Source organism: Ambystoma mexicanum, chromosome 11 (genome assembly GCF_040938575.1).
Source record: "Ambystoma mexicanum isolate Mex_15411 chromosome 11, UKY_AmexF1_1, whole genome shotgun sequence".
NCBI classification, from domain to species: Eukaryota; Metazoa; Chordata; class Amphibia; order Caudata; family Ambystomatidae; genus Ambystoma; species Ambystoma mexicanum.
In genome coordinates, this window is record NC_090934.1 from 1,366,259,439 (window position 1) to 1,366,283,731 (window position 24,293).

Below are 24,293 nucleotides of genomic sequence, written 5' to 3' on the forward strand. Positions count from 1 at the left end.
AAGCTGTCTGGATGCCACGGAACGCACGATTAATCAGGATTTTTAGGGAGCTCCACGGAGCTCACAGGGAGGCCGCCATCTTGGACGGCTCTCTAGCGCCCTCCCTTCTCACCCAGTCTTATATAAGATATTAGCACTCCCTTCCTCTTTCTTATGTTGTATTGGTCTTCTTTCTTCATAGTTTGCTCGCTTCTTGGTTGATTCTTTAAGGAAAGATATTTCTTTTTCTACTAACTTTCTCTCCATAGTTTTTGATGGAACCCCATTCTTTTCACTCTGTTTTTAACCGGTCCGGACTTGCCTTTTGGTCATTGTTATGGAGGAACTGATTAGTCCTTTAGATTATCAGTATTGGGGAAACTATGTCTCCCTTTATAATTCATGTGTTTATAGCAATGCACACAGCACCTTACAGTGCCGTGCAATGGGTAGACATGTGTATCACCCTAGATTTTTACACATGGTATTTTTGGTTGCTTTTATATGTGCCCAAAGACAAGCTGATGCTGGCAGTTACATCTATTGCATTCTTTTTGGTGTGCACATTCTTGTTGACCACTTTTGGCTATTAAATGTGGCTAGTGGCCTAAAATGGCCGTGCCACAAGATTTTCATTTGTTCTTGGGCCATATTGTAGTTTGGCCTTTTTTCCAGCCTTTTCTGGTCACGAAGGTCCTTATAAGGTCATGCACTTGCCTGGGAAAGCTGCTGCACTTGCAGGCTAGTGAGCCTTTATGTGCCTGTGGCCCAGGAAGGGGGTTGGAACTAACTATCCACATCCATGATGCCAGAAAGTCTGGGTGTGGGACAAATGTGAAACCAGTAGTTGTCCACGACTGGACAACTTCTGGCTGTTTGAATGGTGCAGATCCTTACCATTTGTCGTCCATAGGACGCGTCCCTTTTGGACTTCCTGGTCCTTGACACAACGGGGCTTGCACTCCGTAGTACTTCCAACATGGCCGTCTAACATAGAACGCTCTCCACCAACCTCCACGTCAGACATAGCACGTTCTATAAAGAGGCCACACCCCGCGTGTCTCAACGCTACCGCTTGCAGTGGCTAGACGTGTGCTCCGTAGTTCGCCATTGCTGAACTCTTTGATTCCTGGTTCCCGGACCCTAGCTTGCCACCTCAATCTTCCCTTCCTCCTTATTCTGCCTTGAATCCCGGATCTTGTGTACCCGCCTCCGAGTACACCACCTTCGTTTCCTGCACTTCCTGGAGATTCCAAGTACCCTGGATGTAGAACGCTGAACGCACACTGGAACCCGAAGACGCTCGCGCAGGGTTGTACAAAACCCGAACCGTATGCAAGAAGACTCCTTCCAAGAATTCCAGCAAACATCTAAGTCAGGTGAGAAAGGGGGAAACCTGTGACCGATTGAGACGCCAACTAACTGAAGTAAGTACAGACATGGAGGCGGCCGTTCAAGATCTCATGCGCGGCATGCAAGAATTAACGACTGAAGTACAGAATCTGAAAGCGGAGAATGCTGCATTAAAACAATTAGTCTTGTCCTGTGATTCCGCTACTAAGGAAAGCGTATTATTGGGCGGCATAGTTGATAAATACGATGGGTCTGCAAAAACCCTTTGTGGATTCCTTGACTCCTGTTTAGTCCACTTTACCTTTAAGCCCTACTACTTTTCTACCCCCAGGGCTAAGGTGGGCTTTATAATTTCGCACCTTTCCGGGAATGCATTAACCTGGGCCACACCTTTTAGTTAATTCCGGAGATGCCGTCCTGGATGACTACGACGGATTCATACAGGCTCTTAAAACCATGTTTGACCGCCCAGAACAGGTCTATAGTGCCCAGGAACGTCTACCTGATTTCCAACAAGCCTCCCAGGACATGCTTACGTATGTAACACGCTTTAAACGAGTGGCTAAAGAAGCGGATTGGTCCTCAGAAGCCTGCTTTACTCTTTTTCGAAGAGGGCTAAATGAAGACATCAAAGATGAACTAGCCAGAGTGGCTCGCCCAGGTTCATTCCAGGCCCTTATGGATCTCGCTCTGCAGATAGACTTTCGTATCCAGGAAAGGAAGGCAGAGAAGAAGAAAACCAAGATGCCCTTCCAGAAAATTCCTATAGAGACCTCCTTGAAGTCTGATCCTACTCCTGCCCCTGTTAATGAACCAGAACCCATGCAACTAGGGGCTTTCCGTGGACCCATATCCCCGCAAGAAAGGATGCGAAGGATCCACACAGGGTTCTGTATGTATTGTGCCTCAGATAAACGTCTAGTGAGAGAGTGTCCTTTAGCCCCTCCACGGCGTTCAGGAAACGCCAGCTCCAAATCCTAGATGGAGCACGGCTTGGGGAGAGAGATGTTTGCTCCACATCTATTCCATCCTTGAACTCTCCTGGACAAAACAATCTAGTGATTTTACAGGTCTTTCTATCGCCATCCAAGAATGAAACCTACCCCATTTTGGCATTGGTGGATTGTGGAGCCATGGGGATATTCATAGATCGGGATTGGGCCTTTAACCACCACATTCCATATGAAACCCGAGACGACATGCAACCTTTAGAAGCAATTGACAGAAGACCCCTTTCTTCAGGACCCATAACCCTTCAAACCAAGGAAATGGAGCTCTCAATAAACCACCATCGAGAGAAGATTACATTTGACATCATAAAGTCTGCCCATTACCCAATGGTGTTGGGTATGCCCTGGCTACAAAGGCACAACCCATACATCAACTGGGCAGCAGGCTCCTTGTTCCTGGGTCCCGAACATTGCATGTCTCATTGCCTACTCCTGGATTCTGCGCCGACACCTTCGGAAGGTACATCGGCAGACCAGCAAGGCCCACTCACAGTCTCAAATATCATCCAGGTTCCTAGGGCCCATCAGGAATACGCTGATGTGTTCTCTTCTGCCATAGTTCAGGCCCTACCTCCTCATAGACCTGAAGACTGTGCTATTGAAACTGAACCTTCAGCTGTGATTCCCTTTGGAAGGATGTTCACTTTATCCGAACCTGAGAAAAAGGCCCTCCGTGAATACTTAGATACCAACCTTGAAAATGGCACCATATGACAATCCAAATCTCCATCTGGAGCTTCACTGTTTTTTGTTCCTAAAAAGGATACTAATGAGCTCAGACATTGTCTTGATTATCGTGGTCTAAATCAATGCACCCTGAAGGATCGTTATCCATTGCCCTTGATCTCAGATATCCTGGAAGCAGTAAAATGAGCCGTAATCTTCACGAAATTGGATCTCAGAGGAGCCTACCATCTGATCCGTATTAGGGAAGGAGACGAATGGAAAACCGCCTTTAGAACACCGTTTGGTCACTTTGAGTACTTGGTCATGCCCTTCGGACTTGCAAATGCCCCAGCGGTCTTCCAACGCTTCATGGATCAGGTGTTTTCTGATATGCTGTTCCTCTTCGTCATAGTATACCTGGATGATATCTTAATATTCTCTAAAGACCATCTTAAGCATGAGGAGCATGTTAAGGCAGTGTTACAGCGGCTACGTGAACACAAACTCCTGACTAAACCAGAGAAGTGCCTCTTCCATGTCTCCTCTGTTCACTATCTAGGATTGTCCTTGGCCCACAAGGAATCGGGATGGACCACACAAAGGTAAAGGCCATACTAACCTGGTCCATTCTGACTACCGTAAAACAAATCCAATCCTTCCTGGGGCTTGCTAACTTTTACTGGAAATTCATACCTTCCTTTTCGGAGATAGTTCAACCGATCATTGCATTGTTGAAAAAAGATACTCCCTTCCTTTGGACAACAGCCCAAGATGAAGCATTCCAACGGCTAAAAACAGAATTCACACAAGCTCCCATCCTGGCTCAACCTGACATAAATCGTCCTTTTCTAGTGGAAACGGACGCTTCTAATTACGCCATTGGAGCAGTCCTAAAACAAGTATTCGAGGACAATCTGGAACATCCCATTGCTTATCTTTCACGGACTCTACTCGCAGCGAGACTCATTATTCCGTTTTGGAAAAGGAACTCTTAGCCATTCGTCAAGCCTTCACAGAGTGGCGTCATCTACTTCTAGGAGCAAAACATCCTGTCCAGGTCCGCACAGATCATCAAAATCTTCAAGTATTACAAGCTCTGGAATGTAGAAATAGCTGTCAAGCCCGTTGGGCCTTCTTTTTCGCCCAGTACCAGTTCCAGATCCATCATGTCCCTGGGACACATAACATAATTGCTGACGCCTTATCCCAACGTCCTGACTACAAACCTCTTGAAGATCGATCATTCCCTAAGATGTTTCCCCATACGATTTTCGTGGCACAAGCAACCAGTCTCCTAGAATACATTCGTATACAAACTCAGCCTTCTGAGCTTTGGAAGGAATTCTCAGGAAGGAATCGATGGAACCTGAAAACTAAGGACGGATATCTATTCAAGGACAATGGTCTAGTCGTTCCTACGCAGAACTTGCAGCAAAAGATCATAAACCTCTGCCACAATACCCTTCACTCCGGACATCGTGGAGTCACCAACACCCTCCGTCTGATACAAAGATAATTTTGGTGGCCTAGAATGAAGACTGATGTACATCGGTACATACAAGCCTGCGCAGTCTATAGTCAAAACAAACATGACAACCAGAGACCGGCGGGTCTCTTACTACAGCCCATGCTACCAACAAGGCCCTGGGAAATTATTGCTACGGACTTCATTGTGGAATTTCCACCTTCCAGGGGATATACGACGATCATGGTCACCATTGATTTGTTCGCTCATATGGCTCAATTTACACCCTTATATAAACTTCCATCCTCCTCAGAACTGGCTGGAATTTTCCTGGAACACATATTTCAACTTCATGGACTTCCTTCCAAGATCATATCAGACAGAGGTCCTCAATATATTTCTCAGTTTTGGAAACACCTTTGTTGAATACTAGGACTTCAACGCGCCCTCTCTTCAGGATTTCAACCACAGACTAATGGGGCTACTGAACATGTGAATCAGACCCTAGAACAATATCTCCGTTGCTTCACTACCAAAGTCCAAGACGACTGGTCGCTCTTAATACCTGTGGCTGAGTTCGCCTACAACAATTCGGATCATTCGGCACTCAGGATCAGCCCTTTTTTCTGTAATCGAGGATTTCATCCTTCAGTGCTACCTTCCGCACTTCCACACCCTACACCTATTCCTACAGTAGATTCTTGGATCGAGACCCTCATCAATGTACAGAAGGGAGCCAAAGAGCACCTAGAAAGAGCCCGAAACCGTACCAAGCAGTATGCGGACTCCAAAATTAGACCAGGACCCCCTTATGCAGTAGGCGATGAGGTCTGGCTTTCCTTGAGACTACTGCCCCGACACCTACGACTGAACAAGCTGGCCCCCCGGTATTATGGCCCTTTTTCCATAAAAGAAATCATAAACCCAGTGGCTTTTCGACTCAAACTAGCAGACTCCTGGAAGAAGATTCCTCCAGTTTTTCACACTTCTTTAATAAAACCATACATCCAGTCCTCCCGGAAGTCCCTCAGACCCAACCCCGTGGTTGTGGATGACCAACTGGAATATGAAGTATCCAGAATATGTGACTCCAGGTACAAACGGGGTCAACCTCAATATCTGGTTGAGTGGAAAGGATATCCTCCTAGTGAACGTACTTGGGAACCATTCTCAAATCTAAATACCCCCAGATTACTCAGAAGGTATCATCTCATACACCCGGGAAAACCTGGTGGGACAGGTTTTCGGAAGAGGCATGCTGTCATGATCCGTAGGACGCGTCCTTTTGGACTTCCTGGTCCTTGACACAACGGGGCTTGCACTCCAGAGTACTTCCAACATGGCCGTCTAACATAGAATGCTCTCCATCAACCTCCACGTCAGACGTAGCATGTTCTATAAAGAGGCCACGCCCCGCGCTTCTCAATGCTACCGCTTGCAGTGGCTAGACGTGTGCTCTGTAGTTCCTTGTTGCTGAACTCTTTGATTCCGGGTTCCCAGACCCTCGCTTCCCCCCTCAATCTTCCCTTCCTCCTTATTCTGCCTTGAATCCTAGATCTTGTGTACCCGCCTCCGAGTACACCTTCGTTTCCTGGACTTCCCCGAGAGTCCAAGTGTCCCTGGATGTAGAACGCTGAACGCACGCTGTAACCCGAAGACGCTCGCGCTGGGTTGTACAAAACCCGAACCGTATGCAAGAAGACTCCTTCCAAGAATTCCAGCAAACATCTAAGTCAGGTGAGGAAGGGGGGAAACCTCTGACACCATTGGTGGGCTTGGATTTGCTCCCAGCTCGGATTTTGGATAACAAGCGGACCTCTGCAGCCATGTCTTCAGATCATCTTTGGAGCCGAAAATCCCTCTAAGAAGAGCAGCCAGCTGAAGATGCAAGGACGACTCCTGAAGTGACCCAGCATCCCTTCCTGTAACCGGCCTGGTGAAGCCCTGCTCCTCTGCCTGATCTCCAAATGCCCCGAGTGATGTGCCTCACGCCTTGGACTAGTGGGCTCAACCCAACTGGTATGGTAAATGACAAATACTAGGGGATGTATGACAAATATAATATGAAATATGTATACTTGCACTAAATAAGTGATGCAAAAAATGAAATGGTAAAGAAATAACCAATAAATTGTACTTGATCGGCTACCGAAAGGGAGTCAAGAAATGTTTACCTTAGGCAATGAATGCAGAAAAACAGAAAAATCGTTAGAAATAAGGAAATAATAAGAAATGTTGAGGTCCAATTATCTAAATGTGTTTCACCCAAAGTACCGCGCAGTAGGGGTTCCCTTATGTGTTTTGCACAGAATCTTGAGACTGCTGAGTCTCTCTATGAACCCAAACCAGTGAAGATAATGAGAAGATTAGAAGGATAGAGGGAGAGACTGATCTCTAATTGATGTGAACTACCAAAACATGTTCACAGATGCCTAAGGAGCTTATCTGATAATTAACTGCACCTCCTGTTTGGACATTGCAAATGATGTGAGTTGTTGAGTATCAGATATTTCAAGTTTATTATTCTGTGTTTTACAATCTGAAAAAGTGCGAAGCTCAGCTGTTATTGTTTGGCTTAACTCCTCCTGAAATTACACTGTAGCTAATATGGAGTACATAGGGAATGTATATGGTAACATGAGTTACATTAAAGCGTTTTGTATGTACTGGTTATGAAACTGGTACGTTTCTTAATTATGTCTTTTATTTCAGTGAATACTTCTCTGTCCCTGAGAATTGAAGTGTAATGTCTGTTTTTATTTTGCAGTCTGTAAATACTGTGTTTTTACCTGGTGATGGTGCACTACTTCACATGCACAATATCTGCATTTGTACAGGGTGTTCCGGCCTATGTCGGGGATAGACTGAAGCTTTATGAAGTCTTGAAGAAAGAACATGACCGCTTGCAAGCCGACAGAGCAGCAAACCAGAGCAAGCCTATAAAAATAACCTTGATGAATGGGAATGTGATTGAGGGCTTTTCTTGGAAAACAACACCGTATGAAGTGGCTGCTGGAATTAGGTAAGAAATATGGTGGATGAAAAATAAGCCCTAAGCCTGAGCAGGAATGTTTGGGAGAATACCTCTGAATTTAGGAGGCTATGCTCATTAGTCAAGACGTCCATTGCATCGGGTTCAGAGAATGCAATCAAGATGTTTGCTGTAGAGATGTGATCGTTTGGATACTAAGAACATCCATTTGGAAATATCCTTTATAATCTCAATGTCTTTTAGTGTGTGTGTGGTGCAGGGGGCATCCTTTAAATCCAGTACCTACTTACAATCGTTGTCCAGTTCCTGTCTCTTCAACCACTTCCAAACAACTTAGTTTTCACTGTCCCAGCTCATGTCATTACATTTTCCCTCTGCACATTCAGTGCGTATGTGTTCATTTAGGCTCTTTGTCACAACACAAGCGTTTTTCTTCTCTGTTGCTCACACCACACCAGTCTTTTTCACTTGCGATTTGCTTCTTCGTTGACATAAGAGACTCTGCAGGAACAAGAGTTGTGCAGAATCTCAGTTTGGCAAAGTCTTTAATTTATTCTTTGACGATTCCCTGCTGAAATACAAATATAAATGCAATGCTGAATCGCAACAAAATGGAGGTTTTAAAGATCTCGGTTTCTTTCTCAGGAAGATTGCTGTCCAATGAGGGCATCATTGTTTCTGATAAAATGGTGTTCCCAGTAATGTATATTTCACATCTCCTGGTACTTATGTTTTTTTAAATATGGATTATTGATTTGATAGCATTCAATGCTTTGATCATGTGTCAGACTCTATTCTGAAAGTGACGCCATTCAAGTCCTAAGAAGGTTGACACAAAGGTTTTACAGCCGATTATTGATGACCTGAGCAATCTTATTAGCTCTTGAGGTATTCCACGAGCCTTTTGGGAGCTATAACAGATATTCACTGAAAAGCTTTTCTCCTCACTTGTAAAGGACTATAGCCACCCTGTTGAACTCTGGCTCATTTTACCTTTTTTTGCAGTTTTTCTCTGCTCCTTTTGGTTATCTCTAAAGATGTATTAAAAAGCTCTGATGTAGGTTTGAGGAATTGTGTCCAATAGTGACATGTTTTACATCAATGGTAAAATACAAGTTTTGACACCTTATTGGATTTAATTAATATATTTTACTGAAATGGTAAAATGCATTAGCTTTTGAAGCCTGTGGCGAATCCTAGGTTGTCCTCACTGCTTCCGAAGGGGGAGCCCCTTCCCATGAGGCCAGGATGGAGAGGCCGATACCCAATAGCCCCCCTTGGGGTGGTACTCAACGGGTGGATCTCATGGCAGGGAAAACCCCCTTTGGGACCAGTGACCACTATATCGGGAGAATGTGGTATAGCCACTAATCACCTGACCTTAGACCCCTTCCCTATCATAATCCCACCTCTCCTTCACCTCCTCCCTCTCCACCCCTAACCTCATGTACCATGCACGTTTATAGCACAGCAAAAGTAGAGTACTGAGAGAAGGTAGATCTCTAGTGATTTGCAACATCATGCCTCACTCCGTACCGGGACTCGGAAGATTAGTAGGTGTGGAGCAGTACAGAATACTTACCAGAACGACTTTGTGCATTCTAGTGGTTAACAAGAGCTGATTGGAAGAAGTAGCGTTAAAAGTAAAGGAGGACTTGACGAAGTGTGAAGCCCTCCTTGGAGGAACCACAAGGGCAAGCACGGACCAGGACTGAAGATGGAAGCTGACCGGGATGCCGAGAACTGAGAGCATCCGAGGAGGTCCAGGACGTGGGGACCACACAGGCAGACGGCTGGCTGAAGCTCTGGGTATCCCTGAGACACAGGAAGTGTCCAGGGAAGGAACCACGCTGCCGGGAACGCTGAGTACTGCAGAGCAGCTGCAGAGCAAAGAGGCCCCCGAATGCCACTGGAGCACGGTAACAAAGCCCAGCAAACACCCGCTCAGGAAGGTATGTGGGTGACCGAAGAGAGGTGCGAAAGTCAAAGGAGATGGTGGCACAAGCTGAAAGGCTGGGAAAGGAGGGTCTCGGGGACCCTGCAACCGTGGGAGAAACGGTTGATTGAACATGGGCTGCTACTAAGGCTTGGCAGGAGAGTGAACCAAGCCTACAAGTGGGAAATTAAGATCAGAAGTGCGAGTCTAAAACCTGCACCCAAATAAAGAGATCTGTGAACCTGATGGATAGTACATTTGGCAGGTGCGTAAACCAAGTCTGTATGTGCCATCACCGCTTGGAAGAGTGTTGGGGAGGGGTGGAAGTCCTGGGCCCCTCTGCGATTTCAGACGAGGCGAATGTAAAAGGAGATGTTTGAGTACTGGGAGAATGGAGGGGGGAGGGTCCCTTGTACAAGCTCGATTGTAGTGGAAATATAGTGAATGTTGGTATTAACATCACATATGCAGTAAGACTACATTTTAGAAGTTAGATGCCATTTTGGAATTGAGGCCTAGTGCCACGGCGATGCCAGTATGCTTAATTCTGTCCCAAGGGTTAGCAGGGTGCATGTACATTTCTTGTACGCAGACCCGGCAGCCCTGCAGAAGGTTAATTCAATCGAAGACCCACAGTTCTCCATTGTCTCTTATGATTGGTGCATGTAACCCGCAAGGCCAAAAGAGGGCCACAGTCTATCTTTGAAGAGCTATCTCACAGGAAGAGGGTCGGGGGGCAGGGGTAAGAGGCTTCCAGGCATTCGCCAGTCCAGATTTCGAAGTTATAGCGGACAGGGACCAACGAGTCCAGGACACAAGAATTTGAGTGCACTGACCAGCCCAAGACCCTTGGCCATAAAACTATAAAATGGCCAATCGATCAGGAAGATCAGAAAGCGGTGACCTGTCCCCACAGTTGGTTCATGTGATTTGTGCTGCGAGGTACCAGGGGAGATGGTAACAAATTTAGTACTGTGGGTGGGAAAGTTGTGGAGGCGCCGGTGTGTCTGGGATTGGAGCGGGGGTTCACATAGTTCTGAAGAAGTTAAAGTATCTGCCTCGCTCATGTCCTTGGTACCAGGTGCACTGTAGAGCTATGGAAATAATGCATTCTATTACTAACTTGCCAATTACAACCCTTATACCCGATAATAGAAGAGGAACATCCCCTCGTGGAAGAAAGTGGACAGAAGATGCTGGGACCAATCGCCTGGAATCCTGTATGTAGTAGGCTATATGTGTTTAGGGTCGTACCAACCAGCTACACCATTTGTAACCTATGTAATGTACGTCACTCATTATGTTATGTACCTTTTTATAACCCATTGCTTATGCTGTTTTTGGCAGAGCGCTCCGTGGCAGCTGACACGTACTTGTATTTTTGTGAGATTAAACCTTGTTCTCCTTGCAAGAGTTGTGCCGGCCTTTTTCCCTAGTGGGTTGTTTTTTCTCTGGTGGGAGCATTGAGGGGTTGCTCTACAAGAGTAGTGCCTGGTGGGAAACCAGGTCTTCCAACCTGGGCCAGAGCACCACCACAGCTTGAGAGAGAATCCAGGCTGTTATTTTTCATTGCAGTACCTGATAGGAGGAAACCAGGTCTGTCAACCAGGGTCAAGGACATACTACAGTTTGGAATCCCATCCAAGCGCTGCCTTTTTGTGTGCATTTGTGCCTGGTGAAAAGGAACCAGATCTACCAATTGGGGTCAGGGACCCAGAGACAGAGGGGCCAACCAGGGCGCTGGATTTCTTCCAATGGTTTTTGAATTTTTACGAGGCGCCTAAACAAAGCCATGTTTGAGTACTGGGAGAATGGAGGGGGGAGGGTCCCTTGTACAAGCTCGATTGTAGTGGAAATATAGTGAATGTTGGTATTAACATCACATATGCAGTAAGACTACATTTTAGAAGTTAGATGCCATTTTGGAATTGAGGCCTAGTGCCACGGCGATGCCAGTATGCTTAATTCTGTCCCAAGGGTTAGCAGGGTGCATGTACATTTCTTGTACGCAGACCCGGCAGCCCTGCAGAAGGTTAATTCAATCGAAGACCCACAGTTCTCCATTGTCTCTTATGATTGGTGCATGTAACCCGCAAGGCCAAAAGAGGGCCACAGTCTATCTTTGAAGAGCTATCTCACAGGAAGAGGGTCGGGGGGCAGGGGTAAGAGGCTTCCAGGCATTCGCCAGTCCAGATTTCGAAGTTATAGCGGACAGGGACCAACGAGTCCAGGACACAAGAATTTGAGTGCACTGACCAGCCCAAGACCCTTGGCCATAAAACTATAAAATGGCCAATCGATCAGGAAGATCAGAAAGCGGTGACCTGTCCCCACAGTTGGTTCATGTGATTTGTGCTGCGAGGTACCAGGGGAGATGGTAACAAATTTAGTACTGTGGGTGGGAAAGTTGTGGAGGCGCCGGTGTGTCTGGGATTGGAGCGGGGGTTCACATAGTTCTGAAGAAGTTAAAGTATCTGCCTCGCTCATGTCCTTGGTACCAGGTGCACTGTAGAGCTATGGAAATAATGCATTCTATTACTAACTTGCCAATTACAACCCTTATACCCGATAATAGAAGAGGAACATCCCCTCGTGGAAGAAAGTGGACAGAAGATGCTGGGACCAATCGCCTGGAATCCTGTATGTAGTAGGCTATATGTGTTTAGGGTCGTACCAACCAGCTACACCATTTGTAACCTATGTAATGTACGTCACTCATTATGTTATGTACCTTTTTATAACCCATTGCTTATGCTGTTTTTGGCAGAGCGCTCCGTGGCAGCTGACACGTACTTGTATTTTTGTGAGATTAAACCTTGTTCTCCTTGCAAGAGTTGTGCCGGCCTTTTTCCCTAGTGGGTTGTTTTTTCTCTGGTGGGAGCATTGAGGGGTTGCTCTACAAGAGTAGTGCCTGGTGGGAAACCAGGTCTTCCAACCTGGGCCAGAGCACCACCACAGCTTGAGAGAGAATCCAGGCTGTTATTTTTCATTGCAGTACCTGATAGGAGGAAACCAGGTCTGTCAACCAGGGTCAAGGACATACTACAGTTTGGAATCCCATCCAAGCGCTGCCTTTTTGTGTGCATTTGTGCCTGGTGAAAAGGAACCAGATCTACCAATTGGGGTCAGGGACCCAGAGACAGAGGGGCCAACCAGGGCGCTGGATTTCTTCCAATGGTTTTTGAATTTTTACGAGGCGCCTAAACAAAGCCAGAGAAGGGAGATATTCCCCACTTCTTAAAGGTCTGAAGATTCCAGAACTGTCTTTTTTCCAGGAGAAGGGTACCACACTCTTTGGGCTGTAAAGACCAAGGTTTTACTTTAGTTTAAACTTAGATGTGAGAGAGTTAGGATTCTGTCTATCAAAACTTGAATTTTAGTGTGATTGTAAAAATGGACTAACGGTCAAACATTTTTTTGCACGTTGCTAGTAAGCCATCACTAGGTCTTTGTATCTGCATAGAATTAGTGGTGCAGGGATATCATTTTTAAAATATTTGGGAATAAAGTCAGTTTGTAAAGGGGGCATAGATTTTTAAAAAAAGGGGGTTAGGGAGCGTTGGCCCCTTTCCTTCTTTAAAAAAAAAGAACAAGAGCCAGATACCCATGAACCTATGCTAAGACTTGTCTTGGTGCCAATGTGAAGACACAGAAGATCGACATTTGGCTCAACTTAAGTTGTGGCAAATAACCTATTTGTTAAGCTCTTTAAAGGAGTACTAAAATGTTTATGTAAACTTCAACTAAATTAGCAGAATGGGAAGGCATATTTATATGTATAGGGGTTTGTGATATCTTTAAAAATGATTAAACCGGAGCAGCGGGTAGGGTGGCCTCTCAATGACACCATTACTTGTCACTTGAAGTAACAAACATTGGTTTTGTTCTCCAACTGGGGGAGAGCATTGCGCTTGCAGAGGCATTGAGGAGCAAAGGTGATGAAGCTTTGGCAGGTGTGACTGTCGTCTGGGGACACCTGTCTCTCTGTACAGGTGGCGGCCAAGACATTTGAGGGCCTACTTGCGTGAACCTAGTGTGACCACGGAGAGCCACCCACTGGGTCGCTCTGGGTGGGCTACTCGAGGAGTTAGAGGTTGGAGGTGTGCTACTGGTGGTGTTGGATATCCAGTGGTGGGGCCTGCACATCAGTCGTCAATCCAAGTGTGTGACGGGCATGTTCCAGGTGCTGCTTCAGAAGTTGGGGGGAGTGAACAGCACATGGGGAAGACGGACCTAGCAGACATCACCCCTAGATTCTACTTGCTGAAATCTAGTGCACTGTTACCACCTGGTCCCTGGAGAGTCTTTACGAAATTCTTCATCCTAGCTATGTATTGACTAGGGCAACATCACTGTGTGGTCAAGGAGGGTGTTGGGTAGAATTTGAGACTGTTTCATCCCACCTTGGGAGACCCCCAGCGTTTTTGCGGGGCTATTGGATTTTTGTACTACTTCTGAGTGAGTGGAAACAATTGCTCATTCTTTTACTCTAATGTTGGGAATCCTTTTTACCTCTTTTGGGTACTTTTTAATGGAGTTATGCTCTCCTCCTTGCTTGTTTGGCCTTTTACTATTGCAGCATGCAGCACTTTCTGTGCAGTGTTGCTGGGAGCTCCTTGAGCTTTGCTTTTTTTTTTTTACCTGGTTTAACTACAGTTACCAGGGCAGGAGGAAGCCCTTTTTGTCCCTCCTGTATTTTATTTTGTGAGTTCAGCACACCCCAGCGTATGTGGAGCGCTGAGGGGAAACATTGTCTTCCTTTTTTCTCACTACTTCAGTAACTTTTACTTACTGTTACAAGTTCATCTGACAGGCTGGCTGGTGGCAGTGTACCTTTTTGCACAACTTTTTTTTGAACTTCTACCACAGGCTGTCTTCGCAGCTGCGGTAGGGACACGGGTGTCACCATTTGCCTAAAATCGTGGCTGCACTTGTTAGCCCTGTTCTTACTTGGGCCTTCTTCCACCTTCCTCAGTGGGGAAGGTCTTGATGGGTATTTTGTCTTTGGCAGGATTTCCTTGGAAAGCCTGCCTGCCCATGTGCTCTGAGTGTCTGAAAGGACAGGAAGTGACATAGGTAAACAAAACTCCCCTGGTCTTTGTCCTGAAGTGGGACTGCCTGGAACCATTTCGAACACCCCTCAGATTTGCATGAGAGGCTTGAATGATGATTGGTGGGCTTAGCCACGTTTCTTGCATAAAAGGCGGGGGTCCTGGAGCTGAACCCCCGAGTCGACCACTGGACTGAAGATCTGAAGAGGAATTCAAAGGACATCCCAGCAACTTCAAGCGACCTCCAGAGCTGTTGAGTGACCGCTGAAGACCCGACCCTGAATCCTGAGTGACGGGGAAGATTTCTTGAAGACGCATTCCACCCATCAACTGGTGGGGCCAACCAGTCTGAAGACCACCTGCACTGTGCCATACCACGAAGAGCTGTGACACTCCCGGGCTGCAAACTCCCAATACCCTGGGACTTGTGCCAGTTTGTGGTGCAACCTTGCGTGAAATGCAGAGCCAACTGAAACCTTGTGGGCATCTTTTTGGGCTTGCAGTGACACTTTTCCACTCCTTGAAGTCCCCTCAGCTTAGTCGAGGACCGAAGAAAAGTATCCCGGATGACAACATTGCTGAACTGAAGTCTGTGAAGGCATGGCATGAACAGTAAGACAGACACAAGTGACCACAGTTCCAGGGTGTTTATTGAACTTTTTACAAGGGTGAGATAAACGCCTACCTAAACCTAAATCTACAGATGGGAGCAAGCTACGACCATCAAATAATAATAATAATGTAGCCCTACTGGAGTCTTGTCAAATTAAAAGGGCCTATACTAAAAAAAAAACTACTGCCAATCCTTACCACTAATTAACAAAATAAGGTGGGGGGATTTTTATGAAAAAGAAGACGTGTTCACAAAATGATAAGTCAGGATGTTTGGGCCGCTCGCCTCCCTTCCCACGTATTCAGCCGGGACAAGGTGATTCACTCGAGCAAAGCACACACTCTGGCTTCTACGGCACAAGGATACAGTTCCATTTTCACAGTTCAAGACCTTGTGTCCAAGTCTCTTGACTTCTTGCAAGTCTCTTGACTCAGAGGGCCTGGTTTACAAAAACACGAAAACTTTCTTTTCCAGCACTCAATTTGCATGTTCACCCTGGATTCCCCTATTCCGGGCTCGGATCCCTTTTTAAATGTTCAGATCATTCTTTCTCGGATGGCTCGCAGTTCACTCCCGATCCTCCTCAGCCGGGCCCAGATCCCTTTCTTTCACTCAATTAGTCTCTCTCAGCCAGGCTCGGACCAATTGTGATGTACTTTAAACTATCAAAGACTTTCAAATGTGTACAGGGTTTAACTTGACCCGTTGCATAACCACTTCAATTTCAATTTTCCTTTTTCTCACACTCCGCATCAGTTGGATACCTAACAGAGACTTTCAAATGAGATCCCATGTGGCACCGAACCACTCTGTGTATGGTATCTTGTCTTGGCCTCCCAAAGTTCAATTATAAAGCTCAATTACTCCTTTTGGTTTCCAATTATATCTGTGTCGCTCTTTGTAAACTCCTCACACACTGTTCTCTTTGTACAATGTCGCTGCATGCAACCTTGGTTCAAAACACAAGCCAGTTTGGTATCAGATTCACCGGCTTTGCTGTCTTTTCTGACAGCGCTTTGTTTTAGGAGCTAAGGAAAGTACCACAATGGCAATCGCTCCTCCCCGCCTTGGTTATCGACGCGGGAGAGCCCCGGATACCTCCGACTGTCAGCACTCCGTCCTCTCGTGGGCTTGACCCCCTTGATTCTACAGCTCCTGTTCCCAAACCACACTCTGCCAACTGTGAGGCTACGAGTTACGGCACGGCACAAGGAAACATCTAACAATACGGGAAGTTCTGTGGTGTTTCCGGTAACGTCTTTTCCCACGATTACAGAAGGCTCCATTCCTTGCTTGCTATATGTTACCATGGATATTGGAGAATGTTTCCAGGGAAACGTGACTGACTGCTCCATCACATGACTCGCGCAAGGAGATGAGTCATGTGATTGGGTTGGACATAAAGAACGCCCTCTGCAGGGGTATGGTGCTTCTGAATGAAGTTGCTGGTTTCGTTACGTGATTTCTTGGTCTGTTTCTATGCTCCACAGTTCAAGACCTTCTGCTTTCGGACTGCGCATTCGCCTTAGTCCTTGTTTTGGTACCTCACTCCCGTTTCTGTCTGACTCTTGCCTGCCATACGAACTGTCGCTTGGATTTTGCTCTGTATTGCTACGCCTGCCTGTTGCCAGATACTTTTGCCTGCATACTCAGACTGCCTTTTGCTCAACGTTCCACACAAGACACCACCCGTTCGACCTTACCTGCTTCCACAAACTTTGATTTCTATGTCTCTCAAAAGACACCACCCACTTTGCTTCAACCTTCTTGTTTCACTGACTGCTTTTGAACTCTGAATCCACCGCACAAACTGCTTTTCACTGGGGATTGTTTCTGCATGGACTAGAGACTGCTGCTGCACTTTTGGTTTCTGCACAGACTAGAGACTTCTGCTACACTTTGTTAGGCGTCCTAGTTTTGTCGGAGTAGAACTCTTCTTCACGGATATTACTTTCTTTTCTACTTCAAGGATTTCATCCCTCTTTCTGCACTTCCAGATTCCACATGTGGGCCAATACGGGACTCAACCTGCTAAGGGGATTTCCTTCTGTGCTCTGCCTTTTCCTGGTCTAGCACCTTTCAAATATTTGTACTATGTTTTAGGTTTTACTCTGTTCCCGAAAACACTGAGACAAGCGCACTGTACTACCTACAGCCAGGTATATTGGTCTGCTCTGACTCAGAGGTTAGCCATGTTTTCGTATTCAAGTAGTGCCTTACTTGTTTTTATACTGGTGTGCTAACCGTGTGTTTTTTGCTTTGCAGCCGGTGGGTGGAGGTTGAGTTCCCTGTCTTTCCGTCAAATGACACCTTCGATTGTCGCATTCAAAAAGCCAAGGGGTACATTGGTAGGAAGAACTCGTTGTCTGAGTTCTACTGGCTTCTTAAGCATTGGCCGAAGGGTCTGTCATCTTGCAGAGAGACATTCAAGGGTGGATAGATCCCTAACACCGACACACTGTTCAGGTTTGATCAGCCTTAGTTCTTTTCCTTCGGTTTCTTACTTTCCAAGGCTCACGAAAGTAACAATCTTTTGAGCTCACGGATACTTGCCTCCTTGCGACTCTCTCTGGTCTCGCCGTCTTTTTCCTTGTATTAAACTGCCATCTTGGAACTGCTGTTTACTCATGTGGTTTTCCTTGCTCAGAGTGTGCTTTTGTGCTCTGCCTTTTATCCGTGTGATGGGAAGTCAGGTGTGTGTAATAATCCGTAATTACCTGACCTTGCCTGTTCATATTGTTGGGACATGTCGGGTAAATAGCTCTGATGTTAGTCCCTTGTCACTCACGGTGAACTGTCTGCGAGAAAGCTTGTGTCGGAAAGGAGGGTGAGGGTTGAATTCCTAGGTATCCTACCTGGTAGGATGGGGAAAAGGTGTTATTAGGAAGAGGATACAACATCTCACCCTCTGTTGTCTCACTTGCACCTCCTGAGGACCCCTCATTCAGGTGATCCTCCCACACTGGTCCACCCCAGGAACTGAATCCAAAAGCGATGGCCGTGTCCTGGCCACCTGGATGACAGATCCCAGGGGACCAGTGGGAGAGATACCTTCAGGTTTCTCACAAGGGCTTCAATGCACCAGTAACGCGAAGATCCACTGCTTGGCATCCCACTACTTGAGTGCATCCATCTCTTCCCTCCAAAGTTCCTCCTTCAGCCATCCAAGCCAAGAAACCCGAACCAGGGACAACTGTCGCCTCACTTTGGGGACCAGCCTGCTGCACCAAGTTCTTCATTGATAGGGTACTGTTCCAAGACTAGGTACTTAACGTGGTCTTGTTGTGTTGCTCAGGTGTTTATGTAGGGCTGCAGTTAAGCTATTACTTGCACCCCTCTTCAGGGCACCCTGAGTCCCATTGGGGTGAACGACCCATTGAGCTCTAAATTGCTAAAACAAACTATTCAAACCTTAAACCATCCTCTGGGACTTTGTTCTGTTTGCTGCTTACTTACATCTTTCCTCCTCAGCCCTTAGTTTGTGACTTATTTAGTAGAGGATTGGACTTTTGTAGTGTGGTTAAGAAAGAGTTAATTAAACCTGCACGAACTTATCTAAATGTGCTTATTAGTAGTTTTCACTAACTTTTGTGTTACTTTATATTTGTAATTTAAAGTGTGCTGCCTTTTATTCTACTGTGATTTTACTATGTGGATAGTACTTGCTTGACTTATTTTCTAAATCCTTAGTGTGTATAAAATAAATACCTATTTTATATAATTGTCAGTGTTTCCTTGAACCAATTGTATGCTCTTAAGTACTGTGTGCCTCAGTAAAGCCCTTATCCCTCCTAGACTAGGCCTGGCTGCTCAGCCATTGTACCAAACCTTTGTGTATTTCAGGCTAAACCTAAGGAGATGCAACTGTGTCATCTATGGTGGGCTTTTGCAAGTCCTGTTACAGACAGTAACTTGTGTAAAACTCCCTAAAAAGAGGATTTCAAATTACAGTCCACATCACCTGGGTCCACAAGCATCAATTTGTTTTCTAGACTCCATCTGGCAAGAAGTTGAGGCATGCTGGCCTGTAGTCCAAACGGAGTCTGCTTATGTTACTTAGGTTTTATTGCAGACTTGCTGTGTCAGTCTGGTTTATTTCAATTTACCTTGCAAAACAAGAGGTATTCCACAATGAAGAGCTGGCACTATCCCTGGTTCTAATACAATACATGTATGGTTCTATGAATTGCCTTTTGTTTATTTGTAATACTTCTATAATTTGATTTGCTCGTATCTAAAAGTTGTCCGTTTTACACAGGCAGGATTTCAAATAATAATTTCAGGTTAATGTCTTTTTCTTTGTTTTATGAAGAAGTTCCGAGTAAATGGAATTTTTAGAGAGTAAAAACCTACTGCTCATTCCTAAATGGCAATTTTTATGCCAAGTAAAAATATATTATAATGAAAAAAAAAATCTTGTCATTCAAACATTCTTTGTAGCTACGAAGTCATGTATATGGAAAAGATGCATTTTATCATCTAGGCCCACGTCACGTATGGAAGCAGTACAGCAAAGGCCTGTATGGAAGGTGCTTCTCGTGCCACTTACCTAAACGCATCACTTGATCTGCCCAAGGGGCATATTGGGTCAGACACCTGTGAAAATATTAAATGTGTTGTCCTAGGCCTCGTTGCTCGCGACACTGAGGGCATAGTGGCACACCTATTCTTGTGTATTATTTGTAATCAGGAGGCATCTCTTTTTTACGTAAGGTAATATCTGCATCCGACAAATAAGTTAGTTATCTCTTACCGGCCTTGTGCTATGTTTGGACAGAAACAAGGCTATGTTTTTGCCAGATTACGGCAGTTTCTACATCCGTGGATGGTTTCATCAGCTCTGAAGTGACCCATGGACAGCTTGCGATTCTGGGGCGAGACATGAAGGCCAGCATGATGGCATTTCCCTTTAATAAAAAGGAAGTCGCCTCAGCAGCTCATTGTTACATCATCAGAACAGAACGAGTAACAAGAGCAAAGCATGACCACTACTCCTTGATAGGTGGCTCCTCAGAAGATGAGTACTGTGTTGCGCTGCCCCTGTAACTATCTTTTGCCCTTTTCTGCACATTGATTGTTTGATCTTAGCGCCCCAGGGCATTTCCTTATTTTGGATGCTGTCCTGTCTTTCTGACCTACTGTGCGCTTGTCTGGGCCTTCCCCATCTCTTCCTTCATTTGTTTTTTCCTCATTGGGCTTTCTGGATGTACCCACTTTTTGACGGAGTCCTTTGTGATTTTAGTATCATTACTTTTGAGGGTCTGCCCGGGGGGGGGGCCGGGGGGGAGAGGGTGGTGGTAAAGTATCAGTGGATTCTGCCATATGCGCTGTTTGTGGTTTAGTTATTGTTTTAGGTCTGTTTTATTTTTCAGTGAATTGACACAAGCGAAAATTAGACCCAGGGAGGTACAGGGTATTAATTGCAAAAATGGCAGTCCTGGAATTTCTAACTTTTTTTGCCTTTTAAAATATTTGTATCGCTTTGAAAAAAAAAATCAAAAAACCTGATACAGACGTTACTGATTTAAAATCTGCACTAAAGAATGAGGAATAATGATTTTTTTTGTTTAGTCGACACATGTTTATCAGATATACATGCTATGTATCGCGCTCCTTTTTTTAGAAACAAAGTTGTTAGTCTTGAAGCAAATTTCTTCAAAGTCAAATTGGGATTTCTGATAGAAATGAATCAATCGTTTTCATTTATCTTAAGTGTGGATATTTTGAGGCAATTGATTTAATTGCTGTAGGGATACGTTGTTGTTGAGTTGTGCATTGATTAAATACGTTTTCTGTGGATTATCTCGTATGAATTTATAGTTATTGTTTCGTATTTAAACTTCATATTTATTGCATTTTTTTACTGCTTCCTGGTATTTGCTGAAGCTTTTTTTTCTTTGTGAGCTATACTTGTGTAGTTATTCCATTTCATTTGACTGATTTATGGGCTTTTGGGAAAATAAGCCAGGTTGTATGAAACTCAACGCCTTTATTAACTATGTTAGGATGGGGGCGAGCGAGAACTACATGGTAAAAGGGTCTTTCCACAGCAAAACTGGTTATTATTCTCTAAGAAAAATCTAGGCAAACCATGCCCGGATGAGGTAATTCAATGTGTCTTAAGGGCAAATATATGGGAATATCTTCCCGAGGAGTCCTTCCAAGTTCGCAGGTTTTAGTTCCCGGCACACTTCTGTGTTCCCACTTGTGGTCATCGGGGATAAAGCGTCCAGCTCGCTCCTTGGTTTCACGGTCCCATGGATATAGTGCCAACCTGCGTCTTGGTGATCTACCAGCTAGATCTTCTCCGCCCTTGCTTAGATCATGTGGCTGGTACTTAATATTCACACCTTCTAGCCATGGGTTACCCTCCTGGGCCAGTAGCAGCACCTTTTGATGCACCCCTACCAGAAAGTATTTCTTCCCCGCGCTCTAGGGTTTTCGTCAAACTTGACTTCATTAGCCACCAGCTACGGGTCATCATGCTGGGCCAATGCCTCCTGGTCAATAGTTTTGGCCCTTGGTTAGCCCCATTGATCACATTTGGTCTGGTTCTTCCCAGAGTATGAAATCTAGCCCCCTCTGCATGCTTTGCGATCTCTCTCTAATTCACCTTTTCCTCAGTGTCTGGGATATTGCTCTCCACAGGCTCCTTGCTTCTCTTACCAAGCTGGTCTCAGCCAGTGTCTGAGCTCTAGCCTCAGCAAGCTTTCTGGTCTCACTCCCTTTGGTCTGGTCTCAGCCAGTATTTAATTCTTCACTCATTCCTCTCCTTGACTTCAGGTCAGTAGTTGGGTATTTTTCGTTGTTGGTTACCTTCAACACACCAAGGGTTTTTATATTGTTGTTGAATAGCCCGATTGTTCACCAATGGGTCAAATCTGGCATTCATTGTTTGCCTCCTTATTATGAGTGGTTAGTGGTTATGCCCCCTTCCTGGAGAGAGTTCTTGTCCAGTCACTTCACTCTTTGGAGTTTGGCCAAGGATGGGGTTTGTGTTTCAGAGCTTTTGGGAAGTGTGACGATTTGCCAGGTATCGTCCCTTCTCCCCAAGGGGAGCCCTTTCGATGAGGTTAGAGAGGTGTGGCCTCTACCCAATAGTGCCTCTAGGAGTGGTTTAATGCAGGACCTCATGGAGAGGGACTCCCCTTCTGGAGATAAGGACAATCACCTAGGGTACAGCCCATTGAACAGCATCATACCCCAACCTTTCCTAATCTCCCCCTCCATTCTAAGCCACTTCCTTGATAGTTGACCAATGTCTTTGGGATACAGGACGAAGATGAGCACAGAAAACATGATGATTACTAACTGTGCTAGTACTGGTACGAGGTGGCCTTGGGTAGGCATGAAGATCAAAGTATCAAAAGAAAAAAAGCACTTTTATAAGAAGAGACGATGGACTAAAGAACTTGTCAAGTCCAGCGAGAGAGGCAACAGGTGTGGAAATCATCCAGAGCAGGAGTTTGAAATCCTGTCGGCAGACCAGAGACACAGGAAGGACGATGCTGGCGAGCAGCTGCGGGGAGTCCTTGTTGGGTCTGGCAAGAGCTGACCGAACACCCAGCCCAGCTGAGAGAGGTGATGCTGTGACCTCAGGGAGGTGGGCCGTGTGGCTCAACAACAGCGCTGAGAACGTAAGAAGCTAGGAGCCACTGTGGAACATCCAGGGCACAGCAAATTCATGTGAAGCAGATGAGATGCTGACCCCAGTCCCAGGAAGAACCAGAGATGTGCCAAGAGCCCAGAGAAGGTAATGGGAGGCTCGGCCAGACCGGTAGGGACATAGGGGTGTGAGGAACCTGAGGGTATTCTCACTCGTAAACCCCTTGGATCCTCTGCGCAGGTGGCTAGGGAAAGGCCATAGCTATTGGATCCTGACCCTGGGGGCAGAGATGCGAGGGAGGATCACCTGGGTGGAGGGTCCTTGGGGACTGGGAGTGGGGTGCCCTTTGGCGAGACATGGTATCTCCCTTTTCCTATTGACAACCAACCCAACCTTCATAGGCTGTTATAAGCCAGTTACTCTCATTCCTCCACAATTGACACTTGACAGTACTGGGACGAAGAAGAGGTAACTAACAGCAATAAAGACTATGCTCTTTTGCCACTCTGGTACTGGGACGAGGAAGATTCCTGCTAAGGGCTGTGAAGGTCAGGCACATCCCTTTGATTGTGGTCAGGCAGGGCTAATTGAACATTCACACCTGCAGCCTGTCAGGGGGCTGCAGGTGTATAAAAGGGAGACCAACCCAGTGGTCGAGAGGGCGACAGGAGAAGCAAGAAGGTGGCCGGTGCAAGCAGCTGGAGCAGCATGGCGAGACGCTGGGGACTACGGAGAGAGGCGGTCCATGGCAGCGCGGCGTGGGAGCTGGGACTCCCTGGAGCTGGCTGAACACGGAGACGGGAGCTGTGTGGGAAGGTCGCTTCTTTCCTTGTTGCCCGAAGTGCTTGCTTCCCTGTATGAGAGGCTCAACACAGGGTTGTCTGGGAAAGGAACCCAGAGTCCTGACTTGGGGAAGGGAACCACGGGTCCTGATTTAGACTATTTCATCTTAAATCCAAGGAAGTTAATTCTGAGACTTTCTGTGGAAATATTTGACACTTGGGGAAGGGAGCTGAAAGGAAGCTGTGAGCTGGAAGAACCTTGGAACATTGTGTTAAACACTGTTTTCATTTTGGTTGCTGACATCCCTACACATTGTACAGATTTAGTTGTGAGGGCAAGTGTAGATTTTCGGGCACAGACCGATTCTTCAGTTGAACTGTTTGACTCAGAGTTTCCATAGTTTTCTTTAGGTAGGGAAATCCCACCCTAGCATAGGGCAAGTTAGGCCTTTTCTTTTCATCCTGACATTTAAGTTAATAAAAGTGTTTATTTTGAATCTGTTGTATGTGTCTTGCTCCATAATGCCTTCACAGGGGTATTAAGAGGGTCTCTTCTTAGCCCTTAGTACGCTTGTTTGTGTTGCACCTAAAATACGCAGTCTTTGTGGACACCTGGACTCTATCTAGTCATTATGTAAAAATGACAATATTGTGGCAATAAGACCCGAGGCGGCAGGCCAATACCGCCCCAGGTAATGCCCCCGGGGCCGTAGTTACAGGCCCGGTATTGGCCCGCCGCCGAGGGTCTTATTGCCATTAGCACCCCGGCCCGTTAGACCGGGGTGCTAATGGCATTTTTTTTTCTGTTTCGTTTGTTTCCAAACAGAAAAAAAAAATGAA

General features: G+C 45.9%; 1 protein-coding gene across 1 annotated transcript in view; it reads left to right on the forward strand.

The window, feature by feature from the left end:
- Positions 1 to 24,293, forward strand: part of LOC138504438 (threonine--tRNA ligase 2, cytoplasmic-like) — a 375,818-nt gene that overhangs the window by 76,876 nt on the left and 274,649 nt on the right. The window contains exon 3 of the mRNA XM_069624937.1: positions 7,311 to 7,495. Within this exon, the coding sequence (XP_069481038.1) occupies positions 7,311 to 7,495 (185 nt within the window). The remainder of the gene's footprint in view (positions 1 to 7,310; positions 7,496 to 24,293) is intronic.